Source organism: Rissa tridactyla, chromosome Z (assembly GCF_028500815.1).
Source record: "Rissa tridactyla isolate bRisTri1 chromosome Z, bRisTri1.patW.cur.20221130, whole genome shotgun sequence".
NCBI lineage: Eukaryota > Metazoa > Chordata > Aves > Charadriiformes > Laridae > Rissa > Rissa tridactyla.
In genome coordinates this window covers 68,461,427-68,474,571 of record NC_071497.1, presented here as the reverse complement: position 1 = coordinate 68,474,571, position 13,145 = coordinate 68,461,427, and the positions used below count along the sequence as shown (strand labels likewise).

The window sequence follows — 13,145 nt, the reverse complement described above, 5'->3', positions numbered from 1 at the left end:
CAGAACAAAGCACTGAAGACACAGTAAAGGGTTCAACCCAGTGCAGCATACTTCTTTTCAAGTATTATATTGTTTTAATGGCATCTTGGAGCGGGAGCTTTAGCCCATTGAAATGTCGCTTAAAGGACAGGTTCTTCTGTCACTAGCTGGAGCTGTGTGGATGAAATGATCACAATAGAGTGTTGTAATGCATTTTAAAAGTGTGAGAAATCAGTTTGTCTAGACTAAGAGTGCGCCTACAGGGAATAGGAATTTTAGAGCTTCTGTGCTCTTTAGGTGTCAAGTATGTGATAGATGCCAAGCCTTTTTATTCCATATCTTTGGCAACAGCTCAGCTATGCTACAGTACCTTACATGTCTACAGCAAGCAAAAACAGTGATTTTATGTCAGGACAACTTGGGCTTCAGAAACCAGAAACTCATTGTCCTAACAACTGTCTGTTCAATTGCCAGCTTTAAAATGGGGAAGATATCAATAAACAATCGCTGGATTCCCAGAAGGCATGGAAACTTTAGCTATAGTGAATCAAAGTATGAAGAGCTAGCAACACCATGTAGATATTTTAGTTTCAGAAAGTAGACAGGTTGTAGTTTTCACCTTGAAAAGATTTTTATGGGATGAATCCTATATTATTAGTGAAATAACTTTGATTTGGAGCCAACTGAGTGCCCGAAAAAACATGGCTTGAAGGGACTTAAGGTTTGTCTGGCGTTTTGGTTTTATTTTCATCCAGATGAACAAGTCTAGACATTTCTTTACTACGCTTACCTCATAGCATTTTCTGGTTTTAATACTCTTTTTAGATTGTGTTCTATATGCACTAATGTGTACGTTTTTTATGATTCTCTGGTGTGGGGACTCCAAAAGAGCAAATTGCATATTTCCATAATGTTATTTAACATAGTATCTTATTTTAATAATTCCAGATTATTCTGAAACAATTCAAACCCCTCTAAATCTGAAGCATAAAATTAATAATTGACATATCAATTGCTGAGAATAATGGTAGTAAAAAAATTTCGTAATTTTGAGCTATTTTGAAGCTTGCATATTTGGAGGTATTTGATGATAACAAACAGCATTTTTGCGTTTAGCAGACTATTTCAGAGTGGAAAAAGAATTTTTTTTGTGACTATTCTTACATTTTCTCAATAGATATGTTTGCTAAATGCAGAAATAAAGGCTAATATAGTAGCCTGTTTCTGTAAACAGGCAAGCTGAAACATTGAAGCCCCACCAAACTTTATTGCAGGTAAAAATCCTTTTTGTTAAACAAAGCACTTTGCCAATTCAAATAAGAAAACTTTAAGCTATTTTCTTCTAAAACTGTGGTTTAAGCTTTAGCAGTCAGAAATGCCAGTCTGTCAGGAGGTGTTTAACGTGTGTGTTGCAACATTCCAGTGACTGGTAGTGTTTCTTTTTCATATCACTGCTAGACTCATATTAAAAATAAACATTACTTGGTCCTAATGAAAGCTTTTATAATGGAATTGTTAAGATATTTTGACAGTTTCTGTTGGTAGTCTGGGTAGAAATGTCAGAAGTTGAAAAATCAGTGTGCACGCTTGTTTGTTTCCCCTGCTGTTCTAATTGCAAATACAAGTCAAGTGCTTTAAACTTGCTGCCTTGTGTAGTTTGAGGGACTGATCTCCTAAAATTTATTTTCTGAAGTAAAACAAAAAATGAGACTTGCCTCCTTTCAAAGGATAATCTGGTGACAGCAGCAAGAGCTTCAAAGTTTGCCACAAAACAAAATCCCATAAAATTAGTAGCTACAAACATGTAAAGCCACAGTGTTTTATTTAAACTTGTTTGCCTTTTAATTCAAGTCATGCCAGTACTGGCAAGATGAGTTCAATATGCCCAATGTCTTGCTGCACTTTTTTGGACTTTTACCCATGTACCACTTGTTCCTGGGGAGAAGAGGGGAGGGGAGAGCAGGGAGGGAGACCAAGGAGCTCCCACTGGCCTTTTAAGTATGTAAGGAACAGGAGTAGTTTAGCATCCTTAGAGATGGATTTGATGTTTGATTTCACTCTTTAGTCTGCTAGGGTGAACTGACAGGTTAATTTTATGTAATTACTGTTTAGTTTTTAGCGAGAAAGTTCACTTTGATTATATCAGATGCTGCTGAGGGTAATTTTTCACAGCAGTTCTTCAAGGCTTTTCCTTATTCTTTGTCAGTTAATATTTTTAGGCTGGTTTTGTGCTCCTTCGGTTTTTATCTTTGTTAGGCTCATTTGTTGAGGGCTCACAAGCCAAGCATTAGTAGAGGAGGGCATCCAGCTACTGACTGTATACGACATTATCAAACTTCAGTTGTCTTTGAAGGTTGTAATCTCCTGAATCCTTTTGTCCTTCCCAAAACTACTGAAGAGTATTACCAGTATCAAATGTTCCTGTCTTGATCTTGAACATCAACAGAATAATTGACTGTCAAAAGCTGATATTCATAGCTTTAAATATGATGAGGGGGTCCATTTTATGTAATAGCTAAAGGTCAGAGAAGAGAGCTGAATTCTAGTACCTGCTCTGCAGTCTCAGTGTAGTCTCCCTCTTTAGGGGAGAAAGAAGAGTTTATACACTCCCGCATTTGCTTTAGCTGGTGCTACTTGGAGCGTCCTGACTTTGCAGCTGTGGTCAGAGGATGGAAGGGAATGTCTTGTCCCTCCTTTGGCACTAGCAGTTGTGTAGCTGGGAGGTGAGCAGGTTCAGCTAATTGATCCATGTGAAATCTAATTCAGCCAGGGAGAGCAGGATGATAGCAGCCCCAACATGTATCAGCTTCATTTTTATACATGGACTCATAGCATACTTTTCTGCAATATTTTTTTTTTTTTGTAACTTAAAAAATGGAAATGAAGCGCGAAATTATGTGAAAAGCATAAGCAGTATTATTTTTTAAGCGTTTGATGTGAACCCTTTTTTAACAAGTTCCATTGTGTTTTTCACAGGATATCACTGCTTTAACTGGTGTTCCAGATGAGCACATCAAAACCAGAAAAGTTCACATCTTTGTTCCAGCACGTAATGCAATGCAGGCAGGAGTTAACAATACGAAGAAATGGAAGATGGAATTTGATAACAGGGAGCGCTGGGAGAACCCTTTAATGGGCTGGGCATCTACGTGAGTAGTTACTGAATTTATTTGGCTCTTACTGATCATGTAAATTTTAAGTTTGAAATGTCCTTTCTACCTGTAAGTCTGCTTGTGTTTTAACAGTTCTTACAGTAAGTGGTTGGGTTTGTTAGTCATATGAATAATAATCTGTTATGTTTAAAAGTAGATTTTTAGCTCACAACATTATCTGGAAGAGTTTGAAAAAGGTGTTAACAACCAGAAATTTCAATGATTACATTTGTGGTGATACTAGTATATGGCAGCATCAGGGAAAGAAAGTTATTAGTTACCTGAAGCAGGAAATCATTCTCAGCTTTCAGTTACATCTTTTAAATTTGGTTAAACATAAAATAGCAATACTTAGCTTCTGTATTTTTTTTACAAAGTTTTATAAATATCCTGAAGGTCTGAAATGAGGAGCCGTAACTAATTTAAAAAAAAAACAAAACAACAAACAACAGACCTATTTAAAATATTACGCTGTTTGTCTCAATGTTGCTAATATTAGTAGTAAAAACTCTTAAATATGCCAAAATCCAGAAAAGGACTAATCTTAGCTAAATATGCCATAATTTGGAGATGTAATTGTAACTTGGATGCAGTTAATGTTTAATTATTTTTTCGCTATATAAATATGCTACCTTCATTTTACAGTGTGATTGGAATTCCTGTAAACTGTGAGGACTATGCCAGCAATTCTCCTGACAATACTGTAATTTTGATTTGAAACTGTCTTGTTTGAGGCATATTGAGAAAAGTTAATTATTCTATATAAAAAAAATCAGCCACTATTTTTCAAACTTCAAGAAGGAAAATTTCTGGCTGCAATCATATTAGCACTTGCGATGACAGAACACAAAATTCTATGAAAAAAAAACTTAAAAACTTAAATATGAAATAATTAGAGGGTGCATTTTTTGAGATTTATGAACATTCTAAGTCTGGTCACAGAATGATTTTTTTGTTCTTTTTTTACTTATTTATAAAAATAAGTGTATCCAGAAATATTAGTTCAAGATACCTCTTAAATCAAGTCTTCCTGTTATGTTGGTCTCCCGTAAAAAGTTGAGGAGGCTCACCTGTAACATCTCGGTTGTACTGGTTTTACAAAGCTTTAGGGAAGCCAAGCTCAACTATCATTAGATGAGAAAAAATACTGAGTATGAATTAAAATATTAATTGTATTTAAACAGTCTGTTAAAATACCTGTTTTAAAACTTTAAGCCTGTATGTAGCAGTGACGTCATCTTAGGCATGTCCTGGGGTTTTACACCATTTCTTCCTAAGCTTATTTAAATCGCTGCTTCAGAGGGTAAGATTTCCGTGATTTAATACATGTATGCCTTGGGTCACTCAACTACTGCAAGTAGCTGCTACATGTAGCTAGAAATGACCAGGTTGTTTCCTGGGGCCTAAACTGATTAAGTGACAGACTGTTGACCAGCAATACACCTTTCCCTCATGTGTGTCCCCTAGTGTCTAGCCACTACAGTAGGGTCTATTTATACCACTGCACATATTAAAAGACTGTAACAGGTGCCATTAACAACTGCTTTAGTTCAGGTTGAATTTAACTTTTCTTCTAATCCCTCTTTCCTTTTCTGCTGACTTTAGCTTCCCCAGACAAATTATTTTCTGGGTGGGATTTTGCATGGTTTTAGCCAAAACAATGGCTTTTAACCTTTCTAATAGTGATAACCATTTGTGCTAAATAAACCACCTAGAAAAATGAGCCATGGTATTAAGGGCTTACCTGTACGTGAAATTGTCCTGCACTGAGTTTATTGTGGGAATTTAATAAGGAACGGCTGTTTTGAATTAATCCATCTCTGCATGCATTTTTGTTTTGGGGTACGGAAAGGAATATTTCCTGTGCAAGTAAGCTCCAGGGAGGCCAAAAGCAAGTGCTGTGTTGAGAATTGATAGGTTAAGGCGTTTGTAAACTAGTTCGTACCTGTTCATTTTTTAAGGAATTCTCAAAAAAACTATTAGCAGACAGTCTGGCAATTTCAAGTTACCATTCAACACCTGGAAACACCTAAGACATTATTCTCTTCAGATTTAATTTCTGCAAAGAACAGTTCTTAGAAGTTTTCCCATTTACTTTTGAATAATGTAATGGGATTAGTGGATTAGAGCCTTTTAGGGTCTAGGGATTAGAGCCTTTTTCCTCTCAACTCAATATACTTCTTTACCTGTAGGTCTTTGCTATATTTCTGTCATTTTACAGTCTTGTTTGCTTTTTTTTTTTGTTGCATTTGTTATTTCTTTGATATTGGGGTTTTTTTCAGTGAAAATTATCCAGATGTAGATTGAAATAAAATGGACCCGTGGCATTCTTTTTTTTTTTAAATTGGGAGGTTTCATTATAGGAAGGCCTATGGATAGTTCTTGAGTACATCTTTTAGTATAAAGCTGTAAACAAAGAAAAATGGGAAATGCATGGTTTCCATTGTACAAGATCTCATAAGAGAATAAAATGTGGAATCCCAGTTTGCAGTGACTGGTAAAGCAGCTTGGGGCAGGTATAGGGAATCCTGCAGCACTGATGTTGCTGACACTATCAGGACATGATGCTGGCCGCGCTGAACTCCAGTTTGCTACCACTTATCACAAACTTAAACACTTGGATAGCTCATTTATGGAAAGGAACCAGAAAGCTGTATTTAGATTGGATGAAAGATGACCCCACATGAAGACAGAACAAATCATTTCTGCACATTTCTCATTTCCAAACTGCCTCTGTCCTGGAAGGTTTTCACCGCACTTGCAGTTCTGAACAGGCAGCAGTCCCTCACTACACTTCAGACTTAAACTTCTTTGTTCCCGCTTAGTAGTGTTGAGAAGATTTTTCACCAATCATGGAAGACAAGAAAAATAAGCAAAAGTTGTCACAATATTGTCATATATTTGGGTTGCTTGATTTTCCACTGATCACATCATGGACTAATTCTTGGTTTGTAATTCTCCTTACTCCCTTTGTAAGAGAAATCTTCAAATGTCTTTAAGAAGCCCTTCTTAGTGGCTTGTGAAAGTGTAATTTCTGCCTTTATCCTGTTTTCCTCTTTTTTATTGGGGAATATATTGGATATATGGTGAACTCCATTTTTTCCATTTGTACATGAGATAAAATGTTGTCTTTGCTGGAAGCTAGATTCCCCCCTTCCCCCTCTCCCTCCGCCAGTCACAGGCTTTGTCCTTTATTGTAGAGAGTTCAATGTATCATCGGTTGCTTTTTCTCTTCATTTACCCTTCTGGCTTCAAAGAGAGAACAGTTGAGAGGCAGCTCCTTCAATAGTTTGTTGCTATTTGGTCTTGTCGTCCTGGTTGTCTCCTAGGCTTGCGCGCAGTGTTGTCTTAGGGAAGCATTATCTAATCATTGTGCTACTACAGTTGGTACCTTATTTCTCCGAAAGTTTTGTAGATTGATTTTGAGAACTTTATTTCTTTTTCATCCTTTGTCATTGTTCTTAAATTGAGCTTTTATAGCAACAACTAAGGCAGGTTTGTTTTTTTTTTTCTAAATGGGGTTTTAATTTGTTGCAGAAAGCTTTTTGCTGTTTGCTTCCTTTCAGAAATGCAGTTGGGGAATAGCTGATAATCTAAAACTAACGACTGTGTATTTAGTTAGCTACCAGTTCGCATTTCTGAGCTTTGTTTTCAGTGGTGGCCTGAGATCTGCTTGCTGTACTGGATAATTCCTGGAGGTCACCTCAGCCAAAGCTGAACTCTTGAGGTTTTTTGCATACTTTTCAGTTTCTGATTAATGCCTTCTCTACTTATGTTGATATTCTGCTGTTTTCTGTATAAGATTATTCTTCCCCAGCTGCTCTACAGACTCCTGGTTTCCTTGAAATGTTCAAAATTACCTTAATCCTCCAGATCGTCCAAAAAGGGAGGGACTAGGCAGCTTTAAAAATCAAAAAGATAGTTGCAGAGCACGTATTATAACCTTGGCAGGTGGTTAGACATGTTTGTCTAATAAAAAACTTAAAAAATTAATGTCTGCAAGGAGTTGTGAGGGAAGTTTAACAGACTGAAATAATGAAACAATACTCTGCAGAAAGTGTTAATCCTGGAAATAATTAAAAATAAAGGGATTTTTAATGGCTTGTGGGATGGTATACTAAAAAAAGTTGTGCAATACAGCACTCGACTAGCATTTGAGATACAGATATAATTATTTTTATATTTCAAATGTGCTTAAAATTTGTCATCTGATTTCTTACAGAGCTGATCCTTTATCCAACATGGTTCTTCCTTTCTCTACTAAAGAAGATGCCATTGCCTTTGCTGAAAAAAATGGTATGTATTGTACATACTGGGTATGAGGCATTCAGCTTTCTATAGGCAATCTTGATCTCGAGGTATTAACAACAGGAAAAAATGCAGGATAAAGTACCTTCCCTCTATTCCACAAAATTGGTAGACCATTAGTGCTCTACTTGAGGAGAACGGGGGAAATATTTCCAAGGGTGCTGAAGACATTGAATCTAGGCCTTTGGCTTTCTGGAAAAGTGTTCTAGGCTCTTGGAATTACTATTGCAATGCTTTTGTAAGTATCTGTGTTTTGAATGAGAACTGAGCCTTGCTCAGCACTTGGAGGAAAATTAATATTAATGCTTTAAGAGTATTAAAGTACCCCAGTCTGGGGCTCCCAGCTACATGGAAGTGGGATTTTTGCCTGAAGGCTTGATGTGACCATCTGAATTGTACTTACAGAAAGACTATCAGAACCCTTGTGAATATTTGATAATCAGAAAAACTAAAATTAAGTGACTACCAAGTAAGCATGTTGGACTTAAATTTTGGCCATGTTGCAGAACGCATTTATCGTAGAGTCGCAGAATATCTCAAGTTGAAAGGGATCCATAAGGATCATCAAGTACAACTCCCTGCTCCACAGTACTGCCTCAGACTAAGCCACATGACTAAGAGCATTGTCCAGATGCTTCTTAAACTCTGACAAGCTTGATGCCTTGACCACTTCGCTGATGAGCCTGTTTCAAGGTCCGACCACCCTCTAGGTGAAGAACCTTTTCCCAGTGTCCAATCTGAACTTTCCCTGATCGGCTTAATTCCATTTCCTCGTGTGCTGTCACTGGTGGCTGGAGAGAGGAGGTCAGCACCTCCTGCTCCGCTACCCATCTTGAGGAGGTTGTACCTAACTCTTCCAAGTATCATACTAAAGTCTAAACACATAACTTGATGATTGATCATATTTGAGAAAAAGATAGTAGAAACCCCAGTATCATTACTTAATATTTTAATGCTAATGATGTATCAGAAGGACTGTATCTGCAAACTTATTTGGGTATTTAGGCTTGTATTTTCTCACAGAATTACAGTACTGCAAGCAGTATCCATAATCTCAGCCTTTTGAATATTCAGCTGTCCTTTTATGTGTTGTTCTGAATTTTTAGCCTCATTTTTTTGTGGTGGTTTTTTTTAGATCAGTTTCATTTTCCCTAGAGAGGTAGGCTTAATGCTTGTAGCTCATGGCTGTGAGGAAGATTAGTTGCACTGAGTTAAAGCCAGGAATAATGCACATGGAGTATAAGCTTCTTCAGAAGTCTTCCCTGTGGTCTGCAGCTTTCAACTGTATTTAGGCTGGGGTAAATTGATCATAAAGTTTCTTGGTCAGACCAAATTGTGTAAAGTTGTTAGATGGCTTATGTCGTACACACCAAGACCAGTATAAGTTCATTAACTTATACAATTAATAAGCTAAGCCATGTAATGCGCAATTTATTTGCACTTTTTAATAGTAAAGGCTAGTATTTAATTCCTCTATTCCTCTTCTAATTGATCTTTTTTTAACTTAATAGTCTTAGTTTTATTGAAAAATAAATTGTATTCACTAAGAAAGTAATGGGATCATCATATTTGCATTGGATATACCAGTTACTGTGCAATTTTAATAGTATTTTTTAATGTTTTGTGAACAAGTATGAAATTTGGGAGAAACAGATAGTGCTTTACTTATGCTTCTGTATTGTTCATGCTATTCCTATTTCTTAGGAAATTCAGCCTTTAAGAGAAAAAAAAAAGAATTCTGGCCAATATATCACTATATTAATGAGCTACTTATGTCATCTCTTTGGAAATATTATCTTCTGTCTTTTCAAAATGTGTATTCAAGTAAAGTACTGCATTTGTTCAGTGTAGAAAGTTTATGCCTTCACTGAATTAGTAATGCATCTCCATTGTGTGGGAAAACTACAAGGAAATTCTACCAACTAAACTAAGTCTGTGACTTAGTATTAGTATTACTAGTTCAATATTCATTTAGCTTGCACCCTTAATTTTACGATAATTGAGATGTACCAAACTTTTCTGCAGATGATAGCTTGCCTATATTATTATTCCATTTTTATTTAAGGTGGCTTAATTTTATGCTTATCAGATGGAGCTGATAAAATATAAATTTTACAATATTTAATTCAGCTTTTAGGAAGAAATTTGAAACTTAGACACATATTTACAATGGAACTTTGCTTCTAAACTTATGTGTTAATGAAACATGACGAAGTCGAGGAACACAAATATTTACCTCTCTGTCCTTCCTGTATGAACCACCCAACTTTTCCATTACAAAATTCCTTAAGAACCTCAAGTTTAATTTCTACAAATCCTAGATATTGCAGGTATTTTGGTATGATTGGGAAACCTAAGAGTTCCTTCTCGCTTAAGGACTTAGCACACAGAACTTAGGCAAGCTCTCCTTCTGCCTGTCCCATCTGATGTGTTTTCGAATATAGGAGTAAGAGTACTAAATACAGTGTCAGGAGAGATTTCTGTCCAAAATATGACAGCTGAGGATGGTCTGCAGTCAAGGCAAGGAGGAAACACTTCTAACTGGACAAAACTAAAATTTCAGCCTGTGGACTTAAATTCTTTTTTGTCCTGTCCGACATCACCAAGGCAGTTGTTTAAAAACATACAGCTTTAGTAACAAGGATGGAGAGCGTTTCTACTCCACAATAACCTTTAGCCGGGTGATGTGGGTATTCTTCCACAGACGATGAAATCTGCTTTCTGTCCACTTGGCTTGTATGGCAGGGTTCTGGGCAAGAATAACCTCCCCCGACACTGTGGTATTTTTGTAAAAGTGACTTCTGCTCTCTGCATGGGCGACTGAAGGTGCCTAACTCAAGGAGAGTGTTCTAGAGTGTGAAAACCTATCACATATGGTGGCCTCTCGCAATCCAAAGTTAGATGTGACTAACTTTGTGGATTTTGGATAGCTATGGCAGCCCAAGTCATTGTGCTGGCAGTTGTGAATCTCTGTTGGAGACGTTCGGCTCCTCTCTTTCTAGTGTATAAAAAGATGAAGCAATAACATGGGGCTGTAGATTCCATTCCAGCAGCCAAGTGCCTCACAGTTAGGTGTTTTAGTGCTGAATGTTGCAATACCAAAGTCTGTCTCTGGATCTAGTTCTGGCTGTTTACTCAAGCTTATATTTTTAATCAGAACAGGAGGCAAAAGCCAGTGCTCTCACAAATGGAAAGAATATCTTTTTAAAACCTCTATTCCAGTATATCTTATGGAGACTAGTTAACTTGGAAATTAACATTGGTTCAGCCATGAAGAAAATGTTTGTGTGTCATTTGTGAATACACAAAATTGAGGCACAGTGATGTGACTACTGATGTATCTTACAAAACATGTTTTGATGTGTAGGTGTATCTTCAGTGTTTTATGTGACCATCTTAAATGTTGTAAAAATTCAGATATATGTTAAATCTTTTAAAACTTAACGAGTTTTTGGTTTAAAACTAAGGAAGAAAAGTATGATCTTATCAGTATCAGTTAAAACTGCATACTTAACCACTTCTACCTTCAACTAGAGTATCTCAACTTTGAGTGAAATGTTGCAGCTAAAGACACCAAACTTTGGAATACTGAGTGCTGCCCTGGCAACTTTCCAGGCACCTGGAGGCTGCAACCAATTTGCATTTTGATTTACATAAACACTGATGTCTCCACCTCCTCTTTTCTGACATTTTTTAGCATTTCTCTTGCTTAACTATCACATAATTTACTTGTCTTCTATCACTTCATTCCCTTTTCTTTTACTCCTAATTTTTTATGTTCTTATAAAAATGTTAAGTATTAAACTCCTTTCTAAGGCTGAAGTTTTTTTTCTTTGCTCTTCCTTTCTTTGGTCCTCCCACCCTTCTTTTTTCTCCAGCTTTCCAAGGTCTCCGTCTCTCCCAACCTTTGGGATTGATCTTTTGTATGCTATTTTTTTCCACATTTCATTTTCATTTTTCCACATTATTTTCATTTCCTGTCCCAGCAAACTCAGAGCCTTAGTGCTTCTGTGATGCTATGTAGTTGCGGACCAAGGAACTTGCTGGACAGTCAGTGTTCCCGGTTGGGCTTTTCACTGACTGTGAAGTATTTTGCAGGAGTAAAGAAAATGGAGGTATGTAGTACGGTGAAATCTGATGGAGAGAACGAGCATGTGTCACATCTGTGGCATTTCAGTATTCTCTGCTGCCAAATACAAAGGAATAAACTAGTGGATGCCTATGTGGAGAAAAAGATGCTAAAGTTAAAAGGTTTAAGTCACATTTATTCTATATTGTATGTTGAGAATATTTAGAATTCTCTTTTTTTCTTGTTTTCCCCCACCATTTCCCCTGTAACCTCCAGGCTGGAGCTATGACGTTGAAGAAAAGAAGATTCCAAAACCTAAATCCAAGTCTTATGGTGCAAACTTTTCTTGGAACAAAAGAACAAGGGTGTCTACAAAATAGGTTGGCATTGGCTGTCTGACTGTGAATAAAGTCAGCTGTGCTATATTTATAGTCCATGTATAATACATCTCTTAATCTCCTAATAAATTTGACCTTTAAACTACAGATGCATCTTGTGATGTCTATTTAAAATGTTTTTGATGTCTCCAATTGAACCTGTTACAAACTTCCCTATAAATAGAGGAGATTTGGAGTGTTCATACTTCTAAAAAATTGCTGTACTAGGAATCTATCAAAAGGAATGTTTGAAATAAGCTGCAACTTTAAAGATTATGGTTTGTCTTTGATGGTAACTTTATATTCACTATCTGGTTTAAACTTATCAGCTTTGCATATACAAATTCTCTCAATAGAAGCTGTGTTTTTTTCTTTCTATACAAGAGAAGTTTGTCAATTGAAGAGCGAAGTATAGTATGTAAAACATAACATTTGACTATAACTTAGACTGTTCTCTATAAATGTATATTATATAATCTCCTTTCTCCCAAATTAATATTGTCATTATTCTAGAAGCATTCATGACTAGTATAGATAGTGCTGGTATTTTTGTTGGATATGGGGGAGGTCTAGTCCAAAAGATTGAGGTTGCAATTGTTTCTCTGTGATGTTCTTCAAAAGTGAAGCTAAACCAGTTAAATATGCACAAATTAAGTCAGAAGAGTGTTGGGTGCCTCACACAGCATCAGCATATACTAATTATATAATTATAGTTCTCTTTTTTTTTTTTCTAGTTACATGTTTATCTACATTGAGGTTTCCTGTTGCCTAACAAGAGATGTGGTGATAGCATCTCAGCCTTCAGATTGAATATACAACCTCTCTTACATGACATTAAATTGTTAATTTTAATAATGCACAGTGTTATGTTTGGCATCCTTGTTTACGTATCTATGGCTTTTGATTTATTCACTTTAACTTTTACTTAACACATTGAGATATCAACACATGATCAGTGAAATCTATTACAAATTGGGGGAGGGTACACCTTTTTAATATGCAACTGAGAGTTTTATCCCAACTGTCACAAAAGAAACAGTTGAGACAGCTCTCTCCACATAGATCTAATGAATAGTGTAAGTATTATGCACTGGATTCCAGCTAAAAGAAGGCATAAAACTACCTTGTGTTGCCTGTGTTGCCCAGAGTATTCTTGTTTCAGTTTTAACCAGCTGCCCTATATGCTGGCTAACATTTGTTTAAAGCATTGTTTTTGACCCAGTTTCAAAGTAATCAACCAGTTGGCTGATGTTGCTATTT

General features: G+C 36.3%; 1 protein-coding gene across 1 annotated transcript in view; it reads left to right on the top strand.

Annotated features, from left to right (window-relative positions):
* NDUFS4 (NADH:ubiquinone oxidoreductase subunit S4) overlaps nt 1–11,993 on the top strand; it is a 47,786-nt gene extending 35,793 nt beyond the window's left edge. Inside the window, exons 3-5 of the mRNA XM_054185210.1 lie at nt 2,956–3,128; nt 7,354–7,427; nt 11,785–11,993. Of these exons, the coding sequence (XP_054041185.1) occupies nt 2,956–3,128; nt 7,354–7,427; nt 11,785–11,888 (351 nt within the window). The 3' untranslated portion in view covers nt 11,889–11,993. The remainder of the gene's footprint in view (nt 1–2,955; nt 3,129–7,353; nt 7,428–11,784) is intronic.
* The last annotated feature ends 1,152 nt before the right edge of the window (nt 11,994–13,145 follow it).